Below are 24,305 nucleotides of genomic sequence, written 5' to 3' on the forward strand. Positions count from 1 at the left end.
AGTCAATTAAGCAGAGTTTTGTTAAGAGAGCACCAACATAATGCAACTAAAGATAGTCCTTCGTGAATATATCAATACATAATAGCAGAATCACTTTCAGATTAAATGCTCTGAGCCAGCTTTCTTATCTGGTAAAGAAAAAATGGCATATTGTAAGCCCTAATATCTGGACTTGCTCTTACCTGTCAATCCTAGCTCCCACTTCTGGACACGATTTTACCTATGGGCCCTCAGGTTGTTCATAACTTCAAACTTCATAGCAAAAAACATGTATTTCTTAAAATCATGGCTCAACTAAAACCTTGTTCCAGAATCAAGATCCCATCTTCCCCACCTTCTTGGTCCATCAGTTTCTTTTAATTATCCTACCTGCCTGCTTGGACTTGAGACCATGTATTCAACTTGCTCTGTGACATCTATAATCTCCTTTCCCTTTATTGCCTGACCAGACTTTTGAATAACAACACGGCCTTCAGAATAAATGTAAGCTAAGTGTCTTCCTGCTTGGTGTCCAACTGCCTGTTCTAAACCAAATATCTAAGTATAGTCAGATTTCTACATAGCTGCACACTTGCCCATTCTTGCAGATTTGTTTTCAGTTTATCGTCTCAGTCTACATCCTAACTTTTCTACTTTGTCTTAGCACTCCCAATTCTACCATCTTTTCAGCTAAAGTTCATAGCCATTCATGGTTGCTAAGACTACATACAAAGTACAATGAATACAATTAGAATAAAAAAGCAATGGCTCCAAGGCACTAAAAGATCCCAGAAAAAGCCTAACTTATGTCTGTACATGCTACTTGCTATGATATAATAAATGAACTTAGATATTTTAGAAAAGTTTCAGTAACAGGTGAAACAAAAGATTTTCTGGGTTTTTCTTAGTTAATAAAGAAATTAAAGGAACTAGAATACTCCATTCCTCAGGAATTTGAATTTTCTAAATATTTACCATATATAAATATTTTAAAGAATGATAAATTTTATTATAATCATATTTTAAACACAAAATAATGTGAGTATAGCTTGGTTATCAGGTTTGAGAGAAGAATAAAAAGATAACTGTTTAATTCTCTTAATCTTGTTCTAATTTTCATAGTCTCTAATTTTTGTATTATTTCCAAACCTATGGTGAGTAATATTATGGCAAGTTTTTAAAAAACAACATTAATTATTTTAATTGATGTATAACAAATTCAGACTTTTTAACATCTGTGACATCTTATTAAAAAAACAGAAACAATACTTTCTTTTGATGAACGCTTCTTTTTGACTAATCACAATAGAAAGAATAAGCACTAAGATTATTCTAACTTCAGATTCTAGAATAACATTGAATAATAGAATGCCACTTCAACAGTCAACTGCTTCCAAGTATTTTCAAATTACTGCATGCACAGAAGCATAAATGATGATAAACAACTTATGGCTTTAGTCACCATGGAAACCCTATTTCTTAAAAAACTGAATATTTTTTCTTGTTTACTCTAATACATCATCAATGTATAGATGATATATACACATACAGCCTTGCTTCCCAGCTATAAAGTAGTAGTACCTCTATTAGTCATATTTTTCCTAAGACAAAATGTTTATTACTTAAGTATGTCCTTTAAGTGCAATGCAAAATAATTAGGTAAACATCAGCTACCACAACAAAACCTGTCAGAGACTTTTATATGAGATGTTCTCCTAGGCATCTAAAAGATAAAAGCACACAGGCTGGCACACCAAAAGTATAAGCATTAAAAACATACCAATTTCTTCCACTTCTTCCAGGAAATCATTATATTCTCTTAGACTAGGAAAGTCTTCTTCCCTTTTATTGTATCTTTAAGAGAAGAAAAAAATGAACATATTCCATATCATTTGCTTTCAATAGTAACTAACTGGTTTGTTTGTTCTTACTAATTCATACATGATACGTAAAAAAGGACTGCTTACAGCATAAAACAGTTTTCTTGACACCAGGTTTGTAACTACAGCAAGAATGTTGTTCTTAAATTCTTATGACTACAGAGAAGGAGTAGAATCAGGAGAGAATGGTACAACATGTAAAATCCTAAGACTTAAGGGAAAAATAAAGAAATTAGGACACTGAAGAAATGGGAAATGAGCTTAAACAAGGTCTATCATTGGAATTATGATATTGTTTACTTTTAATAAATAGAGTCACTAATTTCCAGAAAGCTAAAATTAATTAAAAAGACACCTTCCTGGGATTTCCCTGGTGGCACAGTGGTTAAGAATCCACCTGTCAATTCAGGGGACACGGGTTCAATCCCTGCTCCAGGAAGATCCCACATGCCGCGGAGCAACTGAGCCCGTGCACCACAACTACTGAGCCACGTGCCCATGCTACGCAACAAGGGAAGCCACTGCAATGAGAAGCCCGTGCACCACAAAGAAGAGTAATCCCCACTCGCCGCAACTAGAGAAAGCCCGAGTGCAGCAACAAAGACCCAACACAGCCAAAAATAAATAAATAAATTTTAAAAAATAAAATAAACAAATAAAATGTTTCTCTAAAAAATAAATAAATAAAAAGACACCTGCCTGTTTTTCATGACAGTTACAGTCTAAAGGATGCTAGATCAAGAAAATCTATAAATATTACAAGTGTGCCTGTGAAGAATTAGTAAACGAGAGGGCTTAATGAAAAAGATAAGAATCTAAGAGACTATCTCCCATAAGCAATCCAAAAACTAAAAGAGTAGCTTGGGGTATTGATAAAGTAACACTTTATCTAGTAAAGTACCTAGAAAGATGCCGCTAAAACATTGGTGACCAATGTTGAAATGTAGACTACCTAGATAGATAGATATTAATTCTTTAAACCTAAAAAACAATAAAACTAACGTACCATTGTAAAGCAATTATACTCCAATAAAGATGTTTAAAAAGAAAGAACAAAAAAATAAATAAATAAAAAACAATAAAGTGGCTTATAACATAAAATGAAAATCCAAAATGAAATCCAAAACTATTAACAAAGAGTAAAAAATTAAATTGTAAGTGAAAAAGAATATTAGAAATATTTATGTACTCACATACACACAGAGAGATCTATCAAAATAAATTGTAGCTAATGCTGATTTTTCTCTAATAGCTTTCAATCTCAACTTAAATGTTACCTCCTCAGGCCTTACCTTACATCACTGACTCACAACAACATTCAGTCCCTAACTTCATAGCATTTTTCTCAATGTATAATCACATATTTGTTTTGTTTGCCTGTTTTACTGTCTATGTCTATGCTATCCAAGCTACTGTACTGTAAGCCTTTCGAGGGCCTAATATGTATAACACTGTTCGAACAGAATAGGTACTCAGTATATATTTACTAATTAAATTAAAGAATAAATAAAGCAAATAAATTGTGAAGCCATCAATTTGGAGGATTTACTCTTCTCTGGGAGTTCCCCGATGGCCTAGTAGTTAGGATTCTGGGCTTTCACTGCCATGGTCCAGGTTCCATCCCTGGTAGGGAACTGAGATCCTGCAAGCTGCATGGAGTGGCCAAAAAGCTTTTTTTAATTTTTTAATAAAAAAGATTTACACTTCTCTAACAAAGATTAGATAATTAGGGACTTCCCTGGTGGTCCAGTGGTAAAGAATCCACCTTCCAATGCAGGGGACAGTAGTTCGATCCCTGGTAGGGGAACTAAGATCCCACATGCAGTGGGACAACTAAGCCCGCAAGCCACAACTACTGAGCTCGCACGGTCATCTAGAGAGAGCCCGCGTTCCGCAAACTACAGAGCCCACGCGCTCAGGAGCCTGCATGCCACAATTAGAGAAGAGAAAACCCAGACGCCACAACTAGAGAGAAGCCCGCACGCCACAACGAAGAGCCTGCGGGACGCAACAAAAGATCCCACATGCCTCAACTAAGACCTGACGCAGACAAATAAAAAAAGATTAGATAATTAATATTACTGAGTTCTCTAAGACCTTAATAATTTTTTTAACATTGAACAATTACATAAATGAATTTATACTTATTCACTTGTCAAACTGTCCACATTTCTACAAGTAAATAATTGTATCAATTACAGAAATAATTGTTAAAGTCCTCTTTGTGAACTGAATCATTCAAACATTAACACTTACATCTTTAGCACTTTTTTCCGAATCTCAACTTCCTTGTCAACAGTAGGATCTTCAAAGAGTTGTACCCTGAAGTTGCTCTTTCTAAGTGGAGTGCCACACTCAGGACAGTTTCCAGCTCCTCTCACAAAGAGTAAGTCCACGCAACTTTCACACCTGTAAGGAGGAAAATATAACTTTTAAGCTAGTATTCAAATCGGCAACAACTCTGTATATAGTTTGCCTTTGTTTTGGTGTTTCTTTGTTTGGGGGGGCTGCAGAGGGGCAGGAAAATTAATCATTGCTGCTTAAACTCTTATTAAAAACCTTTGGGAAAAAAGTTCATTTTCATTTGGAGCCTACTTCAGACATAGGTGTCCCAAGGGTTACCAGTTTAGTTTTACAAATTAAACAAATATACAAGTTTTTAAAAATTGATTTGGGATCTGGGAGGACTCAGATAGCAGGACAGGGGGAAGTCAAAGAGGCACATAAAAGAGCAGTCTAAGGTCAACTCCACTCTCAGTCCAGTATCACCCTTAGACCTGGCAGGGGCCTGCACTTTAGAGAACACTGCATATCATAATCACTAAAACAAAAACTTTTTTTCCCCTTTCAGCCTTTGTAAGGAAGTTTTTTAAAGTTCCGTTAGCAATTGAGTAAGTGGCAGTTACTCAAAAGGGAGAGGTGCTAGCTGAAGGAGGCCCCAGGCCAGAGGATAAAGAACTGAGAGTGACCTAGTATGTGGAGAAAGGAGAAAATTACCACAGCTTCTGCCCTGAGAAATCCTAGAAAGAATGGCTACTTATAAAATCTTTAACCAGTTAAACCTGGCTGTCCTAAATTCACCAAAGTGATTGCCCAGGCAAGCCAAGTTTCCCAAATACCTCCATCCCTTCTTTCCTCCCTTCTTGGGTAGTACAATTTGGGGAAGAACTTAGAACTTCCTGGAAGTCTTGAGTTGGGAAAGAAAGAAGCTGGCAAAGTTAACGAGATTCCTGCAAATTAAGATTCCTGCGAATTGACAGGGTCAGTTCATATACTGTTTTAGATGGGTCCAGGCCCCGCCCTGCCCTAGCAGATCCATGCTAGTAATCAGACTAGCAAGTGGAAAGGCTGACCAGAAGAAAGGAGCTGCTTTAGCCTGTGGGTCTTAAAGATTCAGGTTCCTGGGAACTCAGGAAGCAGCGTTGGAACTAAGGCTGCACTAAAGATGTAGCTTGATTCATACTTTCAAACATTTAAACATTTTGGTATGTAGTCCTCCAATTGTAATATTGCCCCCAACTCCATAGGTTAGGGCCATACCAACCCTATCACTCCTTTCTTAGCACTATATGAAATTATTTATTTATGTGTTGATTTTCTGTAACCTCCACTAGAATGGAGGGCAGGAATTTAGCCTATTATTATTCTAAACACATCACAACACACACACAAAAAAAAGGACAAATTCTAATAAATAAGGGAAAAGTTGATTTCTTCCAAATATGTAGTTGATTTATGGAATAAGCTAAATAAGAAGAATGATACAGCTAAATAAGAATAGTTAAGGTTAGTTATCAGTAAAATACTAACATTGACCTTTGCATATTTCTATCTTAAAGTAGAGGGGAAAAAAATCCATCAAAAAATAGAGGCAAAAAATCCCTAAGAGGAAGAACAGAGATCATAGTTGTCATTATTCAAGATCAACAAAACCCCAGAAAATTCACTTGGGATTGGGAAGATTGGGAGTGGTACATTTTGCCTAATCTTTGTGGTTGGAGGAAATTAAATCCAACTAGAGAAGTTGAAAATAAGGACACTTTAGAACTACACTGACTAAAGATATTTATAGGCAAGGAGCCATCTGAAATACTCAAAACCATTGAGCCAATACATAGAATATTCTATATTTCAAGGTCTTGGAGTCAATAATTCAGTTAACAAGGTAATATAGAACACTTTAGTATTTCTAAAAGTCATATTGTAATCTCAGACATATAATTTGTTACCACCATCAGTTCTACATCTCCACTTTTTAAAAATCTACCTTAAATCATAAGGATTTCAACAGTATTAAGGTTTTTTTAAAATAATTTATTTTCCCATACTTTTCCCTTTCTGATTTTAATTGCTAAAAGAACAAATAATTCTTTTTTTAAAGCTCAAATATAGAAGTATATAGAGAAAAAACTCAAAGTTCTACTTCATTCTGTTCTACATCTCACTTCCCACATGTACCATACAACTGTTAAGTTCCATGTTTACGTGGCCAGATCTTTTTCTACATACTTACAATATATGTATTTACAGATTATATACATGAAAACTAGTCATACAAAAAAAGAACAGAAGAAAAAGTTCCTTATTGCTAGTTCACTTCATCTGGCAGCAGAGCAACCAAAAGAGCAGTATGTGGGCAATCTTTTGCCTCCAAGAGTGCTAGGAACTTTCTCAAACAAAATCTTATATTCTGCAGAACATAGGAAAATTTGCTGAAAAAGCCCAAATCCTCAGTTATTACCCATCCCCAAAGATATTTTTATGGTTTTCTTTTGTTTTTAAAAACCAGAATGGTGCCTGCCCTCTTTTCTCTCTGAACAACTTATTTTTAGATTTTATTTTCTTCTGTCAAGGATATTTAACTGCTTATATTCCTCTGTGAAGATTTTTAATCAGCTTGTTTCTTCTTTTTCCAGAGCTAAGAAGTCAATTAAAAATCTTGACAAAGACTAGATACAAAAAAACCTACAGCTAACATCATACTTAATGGTGAGAAACTGGAAATTTTCCAACTAAAATCAGGTACAAAGCAAGACTGTCTCCTACTCTCACTGTCTCCTACTGTCACTACTCCTTCTCAACATGATACTGGAAGTCTTTGCTAATGCAGTAAGACAAGAAAAGGAAATAAAAGATATACAGATTGGAAAGGAAGACACAGAGCTCTCTTTTTTACAGATGACATGATTGTCTATGTTAAACATCCAAAAGAATCAACCAAAAAACTTCTAGAACTAATAAGTGATTATAGCAAAGTTGCAGGATACAATATACGAAAAGTCTGCTTTCCTATGTACCAATAATGAACAAGTGCAATTTGAAATTAAAAACACAATACCATTTATGTTAGCTCCCAAAAATTTGAACGTTTAAGTATAAATCTAACAAAATATGTACAAGATATTGTACAAAATATGTACAATATAAGAAAAACTACAAAACTCCTATGAACAAAATTAAAAAAGAATTAAATAAATGGAAAGATATTCATGGACAGAAAGAGTTCATGGAAAGGAAGACTCAATATTTTGAGTTGTCAGTTTTTACCATCTTGATCTATAGATTCAATGCAATTCCAATCAAATTGCCAGGAAGTTAGTGTATGGACATCAACGAACTGATTCTAAAGTTTATATAAAAAGGCAAAAGACCAGAATAGGTACCATAATGTTGAAGGAGAAGAACAAAGTTGGAAAACTGATGCTACCTGACTTCAAGATTTACTACAAAACTACAATAATCAAAACACTGTGGTATTGGTAAAAGAATAGATGAATAGACCAATGGAACAAAATAGCCTAGAAATAGACCCACATAAATATACTCAGCTGATCTTTGTCAAAAGAGCAAAAGCAACACATGAAGCAAAAACAGTCTCTTCAACAAACTGGACATCCACATGGAAAAAAATGAATCTACACATGAACCTTACACCCTTAAAAAATTAACTCCAAACTTAACTCACAGGCCTAAATGTAAAATGCAAAACTATAAAACTCCTTGAGTATAACGTAGGATAAAAACTGTATGACTCGGGGCTTCCCTGGTGGTGCAGTGGTTAAGAATCTGCCTGCCAATGCAGGGGACATGGGTTCGAGCCTTGGTCCAGGAAGATCCCACATGCCGTGGAGCAACTAAGCCTGTGGGCCACAACTACTGAAGCCCGCGTCCCTAGAGCCCCGTGCTCTGCAACAAGAGAAGCCACCGCAATGAGAGGCCTGCGCACTGCCTGAAGAGTAACCCCCGCAACTAGAGAAAACCCACACACAGCGACGAAGACCCAACGCAGCCAAAAATAAATTAAATAAATAAATTAAAACAAAAACAAAACTGTATGACTTTGGGTATGGTGATGACTTTATAGATACAACACCAAAGGCATGATCCATGAAAGATATCACTGATAAGCTGGATTTTTTTTTTAATTAAAAATTTCGGCTCTGCTAAAGATGACGTCAAGAGAAAAAAAACACCTGATAAAGGACTGTTATCTAAAATATACGGGGGAGAAAACTTCTTAAAAAAATGGGCCAAAGACCTTAACAGACAACTCACCAAAGAAGACACAGGTACACCTCATTTTATTGAGCTCTGCTTTATTTCACTTTGCAGATATTGTGGTTTTTACTAACCGAAGGTTTGTGGCAACTGCATTGTCAGATGATAGTTAACATTTTCTAGTAATAGAGTATTTTTTAATTAAGGTATGTACTTTTTTTTAGACATAATGCTACTGCACACTTAATAGACTACAGTGCAGTGTAAACATAACTTTTATATGCATACTGGGAAACCAAAAAATTATTGACTCATTTTATTGCAATATTCACTTTATTGCAGTGGTCTGGCACTGAACCCACAATATCTCCAAGGTATGCCTGTATACAGATAGCAAATAAGCACATGAAAAGATGTTCCACATAACACGGCATCAGGGAAATGCAAGTTAAAACAATGAGGTATACACTACACTCCTATTAAAATGGCCAAAATGCAATATACTGACAACACCAAATGCTTACAAAGATGTGGAGCAACAGGAACTCTCATACATTGCTGGGGGGAATGCAAAATGGTACAGTCACTTTGGAAGACAGTTTGATGTTTCTTTATGAAACACAGCATGCTCTTACCATACAATCCAGCAATTATGCTCCTTGGTATTTAACCAAAGAAGTTGAAAACTACATCCACACAAATACCTCCACAAATGTTTACAGAATCTTTGTTCATAATTGCGAAAACTTGGACACAACCAAGATGTCCTTCAATAGATAAATGGATACATAAACTGTGGTATATCCAGACAACAGAATATTATTCAGCACTAAAAACAAACGAACTATGAAGCCATGAAAAGACATGAAAGAAGCTTAAATGCATATTACTAAGTGAAAGAAAACAATCTGAAAAGCCTACATAGTATAAGATTCCAACTATATGACATCTTAGAAAAGGCAAAATTATGGAAACAATATACCTGATCTTAGTCAGAAGGCCAAGAAGGGATTACGGAGATGATAAAAAGATCAGGGGTTGGTGGTGGATGGAGGGAGGAATAGGCAGAGCACAGAGGAATTTTAGAGCAGTGAAAATACTCTGTATGATATTATAATGATGGATATGTCATTATACTTTTGTCCAAACCCATAGAATGTACAACATCAAAAGTGAATCCTAAAGTAAACTATGGACTTTGGGTAATAATGATGTGTCAATACACATTCATCCTTGGTATTAAGAAAAAAAAAAAAGGACAACTCTGGTGAACGATGTTGATAATGGGTAAATGAGAAACCGCTGTACCTTCCTCTCAATGTTGTTGTAAATCTAAACCTGCTCTAAAAAAAATAAGTCTATAAAAAATAAAAATGTTGTCACTTTTTTTTTAAAGCGAAGTATATTAATGTTTGCTCAATGTTTATTAACATTTTCAATTCGTCATTTTAAATATCCAATAAACACTAAGGAAAATCAATTAATAAAATAATAGACAAGCTTGAGACTTGTTCCCCAGATTGTTTTAAAACCTAAGTGTTGGGCTTCCCTGGTGGCACAGTGGTTGAGAGTCCGCCTGCCGATGCAGGGGACACGGGTTCGTGCCCCGGTCCAGGAAGATCCCACATGCCGCGGAGCGGCTGGGCCCGTGAGCCATGGATGCTGAGCCTGCGCGTCTGGAGCCTGTGCTCTGCAACGGGAGAGGCCACAACAGTGGGAGGCCCACGTAACGGTTAAAAAAAAAAAAAAACACCTAAGTGTTCAACTGCCTTACCCATAAAAGCAATAATAATCCCTAAATTAACTCTCTTCCAGAAATGTTACTCCAATGAGAGGACATATGTGAAACCACTGTGAAAAACTACCTACATGTCCTAAGATCATGCCATGGAAGTTTTTATTCTAGAATGCATTTCCTTAAATGATAAATCCTGCATTTACCACGTCAAAGGTAGTTTTCTTACCAAAGACAACTCTTTAACTCTAGAATACACTTTTTTTAAAATTAATTTTTATTGGAGTATAGTTTCTTTACAATGTTGTGTTAGCTTCTGCTGTACAGCAAAGTGAATCAGCTACACATATACATATATCCCCTCTTTTTTGGATTTCCTTCCCATTTAGGTCACCACAGAGCACTGAGTAGAGTTCCCTGTGCTATACAGTAGGTTCTCATTAGTCATCTATTTTATACATAGTAGTGTATATATATATATATATCAATCCCAATCTCCCAATTCATCCCATCCCCCTTCCCCCTCCCCCATATCCATACATCCATTCTCTATGTCTATAGAATACACTTCTTTAAAAAGATAAAACTACCACTGACCACATAAAAATTACTTACTGAAGTGATTTACTAAAGATATGATGATATAATTAAACCCCATGTTGGTAATCATAAGACCTAGGTTGCCATCCCAGCTTTGTCTCTTACAATATGAGGAACTATGAGGAAGTCAAATTCTAATTTATATCTAAGGTTTCTTCCCACTTGGATAATTCTAGATACCTTGGGGTGTTACACAAGTTGTTAATTTTTTTTCCAAATAAGAATATATTTTCTCTCACTATAACTGATGTTTATCAGTTTAAATTTTCCATATCACCTATACTTACAAACTTTATATATGGTACAGACTTACCCTTAAGGCTTTAATTCAATCAAGAATATTATAACCACAGGAATTCCCCAGGGGTCCAGTGGTTAGGACTCAGCGCTTTCACTGCCAAGGGCCCAGGTTCAATTCCTGGTTGGGGAGCTAAGATCCTACAAGCCGCGTGGCATGACCAAAGGAAAAAAAAAGAATATTATACCCTATGATATTATATTTAGGGATGTGATATAGAATGCTCTATGACAGATGGGATTAGCAATACAAAGTATAAGAAGGCACAGACCCCCAGGATCTCTTCAAAAGTTTCTATAATATGGTAATTTTGCCCAGAAAAAATATACCATTTTCAGCATTTGAAAAAATTGGGACAATACTTTTAGAAGCACATATATTTAAACATATATACACACAAGCACATACATGTATGCACAAAAATATATACAGGTATGCAGAGGAAGAAAGGGTCCTTTAGAAGAAAAAAAAAATTTTGCTAAGAATTTTGTTTCTCAATCTTACTATGCTGATAATATATTCTTTTGAATTTGTACCAACATAATGCTATTTTAACAAATTATGAGTATGATACTACTTTGAATGCATATAACTGTTCTTCTAAAAAGCTTAAAAATCTATACAAAGACCATGATTAAAAAATAAAGGCTGAGTTAGATATTATTTTCCCCTTTCCACAGGCAGTTAAACGAAATGACCTGTCAAAGGTCATAGTTTAAGTGCAGGCTAGAAATCTATGTCGCCTAATTTCTGGGCATTTCTGGGCATCTTTCTACCAATTGAATGTTCCAGATCTGGCCAAACCCAAAAGCTTCAGATCCAGGAAATCTCACAGCATTATCCGTGATGCTAGAGTATCCAAACCATCATATAACTACTTGGTATGAGAAGGTTTAGATCCATTTGGCAGTGAATTATAAAGTTTGTGTTACCCTATGGCAAGACGAAGGGTCCATAAAACAAAGGGACAAGGTTGTGTCTGCTAAGTGTCAAAACAGTAGTAGATTCACTCCTGAGCAGCTGAGAGGGAACAGAGCACCATTAAGGGCACAAATTCTGGAGCCATTTTGCCTCCTTCTCTTCAGTCATTTGTTAGGCCTGAAACCCTAGACGAATTATTAACCATCACTGTGCCTCAACTTCCTTGTGAAAAAGAAAAATAGTATCTTCCAGGGGTTGAGGTGTAGGGAAGTAGAGATCTGCCTCACAGAGTTGATGAGATTTGTATCAGCTAATTTCAGTTAAAATGTTTAGAAATATACCAGGCATATAGTATGCTCTCAATAAACATCAGCTATTACAACTAGTACTTAATGCAAAGAAGAACTAATAAGGGCCAGAGTTCAAAGGAGGCAGTATCAAGGATCAGCTGGAGACGGACTCAGAAAACAGGCTGAACAGCATTGGGCCTTGAAGAATTTGATGGCTTTGAAGTACAAAAGAAGGATGACATTCCAGGCAGAAATCACAGCAAGAACAATGGTGTAAATACTCACAATTTATACATGGAACAATAAACAGAACACTTTGGGGAAAAAAAATTAATGTAAGGATGTAAAGCAGTCCTTCTCACCCTTTCCTATCAAAGTACTCTTAAATGGCAGAGAAAAATGTACCACCTGTAAGACTGGGGACATAGTCTCAAAAAAAAGGTCAACATAAGGTCAACATTTCTCCCAAGGTCAACATTTCTTCAAATTATGATGTTTTATCTTAAAAATTCATAAAAACTCAATTTGACTCCACAATACAATCCTATTTATTGTCATTGAAAGATGTCTTCAAATAATTCCCAGTTATTCAATTACTCAAAAATTTTTTCATATTCTCTAGGTAAAACTGACATTCCAAAAATATACCTATATATTTATGTACCACCAACATACCAAGCACACTTCAAGGACCAAATATACTTCAGTTAAAGAAGCATAGAGGGGAATCCCCTCGCGGTCCAGTGGTTAGGACTCCAAGCTTTCACTGCCGAGGGACTGGGTGTAATCCCTGGTCAGGGAAATAAGATCCCACAAGCCACACAGCACACCCTCCCCCTCCCAAAAAAAGCAGCATAGAGGATAACAAAAATAATAACAATACATCCATCCATGGGAATCTTACAAAGGAAAGAAGTAGCAAATTAATGTGGAAAGGAATGACTACTCAATAAATGGTTAGGACACCACTGGCTTTCTAGATGAAGGGGAAAAAAAACTAGATCCTTGTTTCTCACACTATCAACAAAAAGAAATTCCATATGAATAAATGATCTAAACATAAAAGAAAAAACTTTAAACTGAAGAGATTATAGGAGAAATTATGACATCAGGACAGGGATTTCTTAAAGGTGACTAAAACACTTTAAACCATGTAAAGAAGATTGATACATTTAATTTCATCAAAATTAAAAGCTTTTATGGGAGGCTGGGGGACACAATACTGGTTACAGACTCACTACAGACTAGGAAATTACTTTTTCATTATACATAAAAAATAATATTCAGACTATATAAAAAGGTTCTACAAATCAGTAACAAACACAGTGCTATAGAAAAATGAGTGGATTATGTGAACAAGCAAATTGCACCATGCAAATTCACTTGCTTCTTAGAGTTAAGTTCACCCTAGATGGGAACAGCTTCTTAGGGATTCTACTTATTTAGTTTCCATGGGAAACCTTCAAAAGAAAGGGACAAACTACAGCCCCAATACTGCCATTGATTTCCTGGCCATAACTGATCCTCATCATCCTGTTCTAGTTTCCCCTCACCCTCTACTAGCACTTCTGCTGGTCTAGGCAGCTTGCCTGCTTACCATTCTCTTTTTAGGTTGTACTTTTTAGGCTACTGTACTTATATATTTACTACAGTAGGCTTGGGAGCACCAAGAGATGTCCTAGTGGATCCCTTAAGTGTCATATTCTTCCCTGACCTCATTGGGATGGTGATCAGAGTCAATTACTCTTGCCAAGATGATGACTCCTTTTTTCCTTTCTTCTTTTGGCACAAGGACCCCAAAGTTACCAGACATTAGGCATGGACTAAAGTTTAATGGAGTTCTTACCCTGTCCCCCGTGGGGCACTTTCAGCTCCAGAAACAAGGATCTCTAAGTCCACAGAGCCTAAAGTTACATGGATGGAAAGCACAAATTCCCCAAGTAATGACTGGGTGTAACATTAAGTGAACCCACTCCCACTTCCATCTCTTGGTTCTAGGATTGATGTATTTTACCTGTTAGGGATGCCCAAAATAATGGTCATATCCATATGAATATTTAGGGTACAGAGAGCATCACGGAGGATTGGTGTCCACCCTTTTAGAGTATCACCTCCAATCCAGCACCTTAGTTGCATTTATGAGCTCATTAAAACTGCTCTACCAATCCAGAGGAGTAAGAGTGGAGCAGTTAGTGTCAGGACCAGTGAATTCATGAACTTAGGCTCACAGTCACGTATCTTTTCCTACAGAGTGGGACTCTTGGTAAGAGAAAATGTTGCTCAAGATACCATATTGGTAAAATAAACACTGTGTTAAGTCTTCAGACAGTAGTGCTGGCTACAGCCCTATGAGCAGGAAAAGCACACCTATACTCCGAATGTATGTTAACCCCAGACTAGATGAACTGCTGTCCCTCCCAGGATGGGGGAAGGTACAGTTTTAGAGGTTGGTGCTTGATCTTCCCCACTATGATAGCCTTTACCCCACTGGTCACGGAACCAATCTGAGAGTTCTGCCAAACACCATGTATGTCCATTCCAATTATACATTTGGGAACCAAGGAAATGACTACCAGGTGAGAATACAGACCCACTGTGAGCTAAATCTGAGCCCAAACGCTATTTATTATTAGGTGATAATAATAAATCTGATTCTCATACACCCTCATTCTAATAAGAGGAATGTAGTATCACTTTGGGTCCCCAGATTTCAACTGTCAATTCACACCATGGTCAATAATCCCTCACAGGTTTGCAGCCAAAACTGAATCACTGAAGGTGTCTGGGCAGAACGAGCATGAAGCATTAACTGAGCTAAACAGTGACTCAGGATCTTATATAAAGAATCAAAACAAACCCAATATCACCAGGTTAGGCCCAGCAAAGATCTTGAGGCCTGCCCAGTATTCCTTGGGCTGTTGCCAATAGAATGAATTCTCAGACTTCTCTGGTCTTGTCCGGAACCCAGACCATTAAGCTCAGCAGACTAGGCACAACCATCTAACCATTTGTATGGATGTTACACTTATTAAGTCTACATTGTTTCTCATCCTAATCTTTCCACTAGAATATACTTCTATAAATAACTGGGCTGAATAGTGACTCAGGATCTTATAACAAATCAAAACAAACCACTGAAGGTGTCTGGGCAGAACAAGCATGAAGCAGTAACATTTAACTCAGCAGTCCCCAACCTTTTTGGCACCAGGGACCAGCTTAGTGGAAGACAATTTTTCCACGGACGGGGGGTGGGGGGCAGGCGGGTTAGTTCAGGCAGTAATGCAAGCGATGGCGAGCAGCAGATGAAGCTTCGCTGGCTCCCCAGGCGCTCACCTCCTGCTGTGCGGCCCGGTTCCTAACAGGCCTCAGACTGGTACTAGTCCATGGCCCAGGGGTTGGGGACCTCTGATTTAACTGATATCAAGACCGACTGACTTCACACCAAAAATACATGCTAAATGACACCCACTTTTTGCCACCTCCACTGCTACAAGCCACTGTCACTTATTGTCTGAAGAACTGCTACAGCTTGCCAACTGCTCTCCTTGCTTCCACTGTTGCCCCCAACGCACACCCACCACCTTCCCCCAAATTTATTCTCTATAGGATAATCTTTTTAAATTAGAAATTAGCTCATTTCACCCCCTTGTTCATGACCCAATAGTGTCTCATGTTAAAGAGCGTAAAATAAAAATGTGTTACCAGAGCCTTGAAGACCCTACATGGTCTGACCCCAACCTAATTCTCCAGCTTCATGCCCTACCAATTTACCCCTGTCTTCTTTCAGTCCTTCCAACATGCAAAATCATTCAAGTTTCAGGGCCGGAAACTCTCTTCTCCCCAATTTTCCTATGGCTGACTCTTCTCAGCATTCAAGGCTCACACCAAATGTCATTTGTTCACAAAGACTCTTACTGAAAAACTGTCCCTCTTATCCAAGGCTAAGTCCTTCATTTGTGCCATAATATAACCAAAATTCTTATTAGAAATTGACCTCTCCATCTTTTAAAAGATCTTATCCATCAGATGATGTCTCTTCTTTAGAGATGCCTTCTTACCACATCTGTAAGACGTCTAAAAGTTGAAGTACCCAGAGTTATATCCTGAGCACTCTTCTCCCTCCATAGATGATCACATCTAGTACAATGGCTTTAACTGTGACCCTCGGAACTAGATTTCAGGTGTTCTCCTAAGAATCACCCACTTCAATGATACAGACAACAGATTAGCAGCAGTTTTGCTACAATTCCTGCTCTTTCCTGACTTCCTGAAATGCAGCATTTGCCCTTCCCTTACTGCTCCAGTCCTTTTAACAGGTTTGTAAGTCTGTAAATTGCCCACATTAATTTCCTAATGGCTTAAAATAACTAGGGTGGGTTTTTCTTTTCCTGACTGAACTCCAACGGACACACATCCTGCTCTTTGTAGCCCACTTATCAAAATCAATAATTTTACATTTGTTAATTGTGTTTAATATCTGTCTCTCCTACTAGATTATTCAACAAGAACAGGGATCACATTTGTTATGCTCATTACCGTATCCCAAGCCCTGTGTTTCAGGACAAATACCAGTTGAATGAATGTAACACCTTGGTACAATAAAGTTCCACTCACTACATCAAACGTAACAGCTCCAACTCTCAAAGTTCCTCTACTGTCTACCACAATTTAATCTCATTAAAAACAATACCTCTTGAACTTTGCCTTCTTCTCTTCATCTGCTTATTCAACCAGCTCAGAGCCTTGGAATTACTCTTCATTTCAACCTAGCAGCCTAGCACTCCACATTCTGCACTAGAATACAACCAAGAACTCTCAAGCTGACTTTTTACTTTCAGATTGTCTCATTTGTTATTAACATGAAATGAGATTATCTCTGTGATGAAACCAATAATGCAATCTGATTTTCTGATCTACATATCTAGTTTTGATCTTAAATTATCTAATTATCATTAAATAATTAGATAATTAGATAAGTTATAAAACATATAATCAAAAGTAATATTAGACCCCTTAAAAATGTGTTAATTCATCTAAAGTGTTCAACAAGGGAAAATAAAACCATTCAGCATAAATGAAAGAAAGTATAAAATTGCTCTCCATTTTTCTTTTGTTTTACAGAAAATTCCTATTTATTCAGAAAACAAAAATACTCTTAAGGAAAATCTACATACCATAAAAATGGCATTTATTTTGTTGCCAAATCCAAATTCATTCAATAAATATGTGCCTACTATGTGACAGGTACTGTTGGATACACTGGGGATGCCTCAGTGAGCAAAACAAAGATCGCCGCCCTCATGGAGCCTATCAAAGAGGCTGGAAAAAGATCATATAAGACAGAAGAGACACTATGTATAAGGACCCTGGATTTTACTGTGTGTGAAATGGGAAGGTACTGCAGGGCTTAGAGCAGAGAAGTAACATAAATTATTTATTTGAAAGTATCACCCTGGCTGCTGTGTGGAAATAGACAAGAGGGGCATGAACAAAAGCAGCTAAACTAGGTCATGGGCTAGTATCATAATCCAAACAAGAGATGAAGGTACTCAAACCAAGGTGACAGCAGTAAAAATAGAGCAAAAAGTGGTCACATTCTCACCTTAAACACGTATTAACAGAGGAGGAACCAGAGACTACCGAGAAGCATGAAAAGATGAACGATCGGGGAAATACATTGTATAATCAAAGTAAAATACCATTTCACATCTAAAAATTTTTAGAAATTTTAAAATTTGACAATATCAAATGTTGGCAAAGATATACAAAACTAGATTTTCACACTGCCTATAGGAGTGTAGACTAGACATCCTCTTTGGAGAACAATTTGGCATTTCTTAGTAAAATTAAACATGTACATGCCTTACTACCTAATAATTCTATCCTAGGTATATATCCTGGAGAAAACCTAAACCATGTGAATCAGGAGACATGTACAAGAATGTTACGGAAATATTTCCTACAGCAAAACAAAATTTGGAAACAACACATATGTCCATTAACAGGAGAATGGATAAATAAAATACTATAAAATCATGCAGTGGAATACTATACAGCAGTGGAAATAAACAAATTACAACATATGCATCAACATGGATGAATCTCAAAACTGTAACTCAAAAACACAATGTTGGCTTCCCCGGTGGCGCAGTGGTTGAGCGTCCGCCTGCCAATGCAGGGGACACAGGTTCGTGCCCCAGTCCAGGAAGATCCCACATGCCGCGGAGTGGCTGGGCCCGTGAGCCATGGCCACTGAGCCTGTGCGTCTGGAGCCTGTGCTCCGCAACGGGAGGGGCCACAACAGTGAGAGACCAGCGTACCGCAAAAAAAAAAAAAAAAAACACAATGTTAGGGACTTCCCTGGTGGCACAGTGGTTACGAATCCACCTGCCAGTGCAGGGGACACAGGTTCGAGCCCTGGTCTGGGAAGATCCCACGTGCCACAGAGCAACTAAGCCCATGCGCCACAACTAGTGAGCCTGCGCTCCAGAGCCCGCAAACCACAACTACTGAGCCTACATGCCACAACTACTGAAGTCCACACACCTAGAGCCCATGCTCTGCAACAAGAGAAGCCACCGCAATGAGAAGCCCGCGCACCGCAATGAAGAGCGGCCCCGGCTCGCCGCAACTAGAGAAAGCCCACGTGCAGCAACGAAGACCCAACGCAGCCAAAAAATAAATAAATTTATAAAAAAACACAATGCTAAATGAACAAAGTTGAAAAAGAACACATATATAAATTGGAACCCCCATACACTGCTGGTGGGGATGTAAAATGGTACAGCAAAGATGAAAAACAGCATGGCAGCTCCCCACCAAAAAATTAAAAATTACCATATGATCCAGAAATCCCACTTCTGGGTATATATCCAAAAGAACTGAAATCAGAATCTCAAAGAGATATCTGTATTCCCATGTTTGTTCCAGCATTATTCACAATAGGCAAAATATGGAGACAACCTAAATGTCCATCAGTGGTTGAATGGATAAACAAAAAGTGTTATACACATACAGTGGAATTCAGACTTTAAAAAGGAAGAAAATTGTGCAACAAAATGGGTGAACCTTGAATACATTATGCTAAGTGAAATAAGCCAGTCACGAATGGACAAATACTGTATGAACCCATTTTCATGAAGTAACTAAGTTCTGTTTCTCAAAATTCAGAGAAACAGAAAATAGAAAGGTGATTTTCAAGGACTGGGGAGCAGGCGGAGTGGGGATGAATGTTAATGGGTATAGCGTTTCAGTGCAGTAAGCTGAAAGAATTCTAGAGCTCTCTTATACAACATTGTAAATATACTTAACACTACTGAGCGATACACTTTAAAAGGTAAACATGGTAAATTTAATGTTATTTTTTAACACAAAAAATATTTAGAAAAAGAACATATACACAATACATACACTTACATAAAATTCAAAACTAAATTAGAGCAGCAATATGTGGTAAATCTATAAAGAAAAGGAAAAAAAGAATGATTAACACAAAAATTCAGAGTAGCAGTCATGTCTATGAGAGACAGAGGAAATATGATAGAAAAAGGATAGAGGCTTCAAATTTATTGGTAATATCCTGCTTCTTCATCTAGGTAGTAAGTATTTGATACAAACGTGCTTGGTTTATTATTATTATTTATTAAGCTATTAGTGTTCTATACATACTTTTTGTATGAAAAAAAAGATTTAAAAATGTAAACTCAACACTATTTCCTCAGAAACTAGGATAACTCTTTGAAAATGCACATGGCCTTGTCATCACCCCCTCTCTGATAATAGAGGAGAAACACAAAAAGGGTTTGTAAGAAGTGAATTATAGCATGGTGATTTACAAGCAGAGGTTTGTCATCAATTAGACCTAGTTTAATCCAGGCTAAGCCGTTTACTAGTTTTTTTTACCTTAGGTAAGTTACTTAAAGTTTGTAAGCCTCAATTCTCACACCCACAAAAAGAGGATGTTAATAGCACCTAACCAATTAGAGTTATTATAAAGATTAATTGAGATAATGAATAAAGAGCATTCAGTACTATGCCTAGGACACCATAAGCATTTCTGTAGGAGTAACAGTACTTTTTAAAACCTTCCTAGGTTATTCTAATCCTCCTCTTGCCCTACCTCCACCTGAAAGATTTTGTCATTATCCTCGAAGAAAGGTTAGAGAAATCCTTTTCAGAGATATAACTCTCAAAAATCCATTAGAATTTCTCCTTGTGTTTCGGTGTGCCTTATCACTTACAAAGACCAAAAAAAAAATGTTAAAGGTCAACCAAGACTTTTAGAAGTCAACCAAGAAGAAAGTTATTAAACATGCAACTCTTCAAAATTACAGATATCATTAAGGACAACCATTCTACTATTTTTAAGCACATATATTCTGGAGCTGTTCGTAAATGGATAATATAATAATACTATATACTCAACCTCAAGCAGAAATAAAGTGAATCATAATTCAAAAACTAAATTGTTCTTGTCTCCAAGATCATTAGAAAACCCAGAAGGGTCTGACAGATAATTACCACTTGTATTTTTTTTTTCTTTTTGGGGGCTTCCCACAACCATCCTCTGTTTTATATATCTTAAGTCCCTTAGAATAGGTCTCAAAACTGGGCTCATTTCTCCCAAAAGTAAAGGTATCCAGGAAAGAACCCAGAGGGAAGAAATGTAGTAAAAAGAAATACTGGACCGACTAAGGCTGCAGTAAGCTGGCCAGACAGAGCAAGGTGTCTAGATGCCAGGCTTGTGAGGGAGTATTTGCATGTACCAGAAACTCACAAGACCATAAGTCACAAATCCACCAAGTACAAGGGTTTCTTGTACATATTACCATTGAAGTGTTCCTCCACTCACCTTCCAAAATGTAGTTTAGGTTTATATTGCATTTCCAATCCAAAAGTGCATTGTTAACACCTCACGAAGCATATGGAAACCATTTCCGTGATCTGTTCCTATATTAAAAATGTTTACTATAAGAGAAACAGATCTCTGAACCTAAACCTTAACAACTTATTAAAACAGAAACTCTCAAACTCGATTTATCTACATTCATTTTTATTATTGAACTCCTAAGTCCCCACACTTTCTCCATACTATCTGAAACATTTCCTATTTCTTAAAGAACATTTATTCTCTCAGTTTTTATTGTTTCAAATTTCAACTGTAACATATTTGGAGTTCTAACAAGTATATACCCAATATATTTTGTTTTTAATAATTAAATTATTAAACTGTAAACCTCCCCAAAATGAAATCTAAATAGTACTCATATAATGAATGGTACTAACTATCCAGTGATTTATTATTTGTCCTATATCTGAAAGTTTCTTGAAAAGATTGTGAAAAACAAGATAGGTACCCAGAAATTGGGGGAGGGGGTACTTTGTACTATTTAACAGATGCAATCCTTTTATATTAACTACATCATCATCTTAAGATATCACCAAAAACAAATATTGGGGAAAAAAGAGGTTCCTTAAAAAATAATCATTTTCAGGTTATACTTCTACTTTTGTATGTCAAGATTTAAAATATTTTTTTCTAAGACTACAGGTTTTAAATTGTATAAAGGCAGAAAAGAATTCTACACTTTAAAGTTAGACTGAACCTCTGCTAAAATCACATAGTACAAATAAAGTTCAAATTTTTTACCACAGCACAGTATATCATAGGTTGAATAGAGGATAAGATTTTTCTATTTAGTACTCGATTTAACTGTAAATAGAAGCCATCAGAAACGAACTACTCTGGTTATGCTTCAGTTTTCCAATGATCATCTTAATTTTAAGAATGCTCTATTTTTTTAGTCTTTTAAACATTTTTTGTCTATTGTTTAGCTCTCTTACTTCTCCAGCACTGGACATAATAGCAGCCTGTTTAATTATATTCCAAACTCTGGCCACAACCTTCTGAACTTCTAGCTCTCAATCTCATTACCTACACTGCCCCACTGAATCTCATCCAGACCTCCTACCCCTTTGATACTTCCTTCCTCTTCTAATTACAGTTTACCCCTAGTTACACTACCTTTCATAATTGGCCCAGACCCCAAGACCCACCATTTCAGCTATTACCACTGGTAATTTATTTGCCTGCTGCTTTACTGACATGTTCCCTATCTTTTCCATAAAGAAATTCACTTACTCTTCAAAATTCCATTCTTCACCTAATCATCAAAATCCCAAAAGTGAGAATTATCTTAGACAATGCCTTCTTACCCTCATAGCCAACAGAATCACCAAATACTTTCAATTTATCTCTTAAATCTATCTCAAATCTTCCTTATTTTCTTCAGTTCAACTCTAATGTCTTAGTGAATGTCTTCACACTCCTTAATTCAATATAAAACAAGAAGCTAAGAGTATGGGTTCTAAAATCAAATAGCCCATTAACTTGTAACTGTTTGTGATAAGCTTTATCTATTTATTAGACTTACAGGTAGTAAACAGTACAAAGTCAAAAGACAATTAGGTTCACTATCTGATAAACAGACAAGAGAGGATGCCTTAGCAATCTAAGTCACTGTTTTTTAGGGGGGTTTTGTTTGTTTCTTTTTAACTTGTTTATTTTTGGCTGTGCTGAGTCTTCATTGCTGCACCCAGGCTTTCTCTCTAGTTCCGGTGAGCCGGGGCTACTCTTCGTTGCGGTGCGCGGGTTTCTCATTGCGGTGGCTTCTCTTGTGGAGCATGGGCTCTAGGCGTGCACGCTTCAGTAGTTGTGGCATGCGGGTTTAGTAATTGTGGCTCACAGGCTCTAGAACGCAAGCTCAGTAGTTGTGGCACACGGGCTTAGTTGCTCCGCGGCACGTGGGATCTTCCCGGACCAGGGCTTGAACCCATGTCCCCTGCATTGGCAGGCGGATTCTTAACCACTACGCCACCCGGTAAGTCTCTCAGTCACTGTTACTGCAGACCTAAATATACAGACATAAACAAGGAAAAAGGAAGAATGTACTGAACATGAGCAGATCCTCAAGAAAGACAGCTTCGACAGTATTGCACGATTTATGTGTATAAATGTATAAACCTGATGTTTATTTTCTATTTTTGAACTTTACATTACTGCAATAAATACCATGTACACATAAACTTTTCATTTTACATATATACAGTAGTTTACATACATACAGTATTTTAACAGATATATCATACCATTAACAACTCTTTCATAACACTATAAAGAGAGAATAATTGTCAGGTTTAATGGCATTAACAAGTGAACATTAAAAGACAGTACTGTGGGGACTTCCCTGGTGGTCCAGTGGTTAAGACTCCTCACTCCCAATCCTGCATGCCGCAACTAAAAAAATCCCACATTCTGCAACGAAGATCCCACGCAGCCAAATAAATAAATAAATATGAAAATAAAATAAACACATTTCTGGCAAAAAATTTGAAAATGTATATAACAAAATAAAAGATAGTACTGTGTATAGCTAGCAAAACCAATCATTTCCCATTCTGGGCAATGAGTCAAGAATCTCAAACTGTCACCAGCACCTGCATTAAATGTAAACCCAGATGGTAAACAACTGTCACCGAAAGGTAAATCCATGTGACTGTATCTCCAGAGCTTAAGCAAAACTATTTTACATGAAGCAAAACAGCTTATTAAACAACCATATCCAAAGCAGTTCTTTGTTTTGACAATAAGTAATTTAATCATTTTTTTCCATCACTGGGGATCTAAAAGGTATGTTAAAATGTTATATTCTGCCAGGCAGATTAATATGGATGTATTAAACTATTCTTATACTAACACTGCTTCCTGGTCATTGTAATTCTAAATTACAGATAATGACAGGCTTAGAAAAATGATTCTTCTCAATTACTACTCACCATAAATTCTGAGTTTTCATTGCTTGATAACTTAAACTAAGTAGGAGAGTAGATGATACAACACATTCATAAACTGAATTTAACCAAGTAAAAGCTGAAATCAGACATTAAGGTCTGTAACCTTACTAAATCACAGTGGAGGCAAGCATACAAAATGCTTAATAGTCAAGGAAGATTAGACAAATCACTCAACCACTTCGTACCCTAGTTTATTCATCTATAAAATAAGAACATGGGCTAGATGCTCTCCAAGATCTCTTCCAACACAA

General features: G+C 36.7%; 1 protein-coding gene across 6 annotated transcripts in view; it reads right to left on the reverse strand.

Moving 5' to 3' along the window:
* Positions 1–24,305, reverse strand: part of MNAT1 (MNAT1 component of CDK activating kinase) — a 215,818-nt gene that overhangs the window by 165,579 nt on the left and 25,934 nt on the right. For all 6 annotated transcript variants that reach the window (XR_009518332.1, XM_060004451.1, XM_060004447.1 and 3 more), the window contains exons 2-3: positions 4,116–4,268; positions 1,760–1,833 (exon numbers count right to left, since the gene is read on the reverse strand). Coding sequence is in view for 5 of the 6 variants with exons in the window: in XM_060004451.1 (XP_059860434.1) it covers positions 1,760–1,833; positions 4,116–4,268 (227 nt within the window). In the remaining variant the exon portion in view is untranslated. The remainder of the gene's footprint in view (positions 1–1,759; positions 1,834–4,115; positions 4,269–24,305) is intronic.

The sequence above is a fragment of the Delphinus delphis genome, chromosome 2, assembly GCF_949987515.2.
Source record: "Delphinus delphis chromosome 2, mDelDel1.2, whole genome shotgun sequence".
Classification (NCBI taxonomy): domain Eukaryota; kingdom Metazoa; phylum Chordata; class Mammalia; order Artiodactyla; family Delphinidae; genus Delphinus; species Delphinus delphis.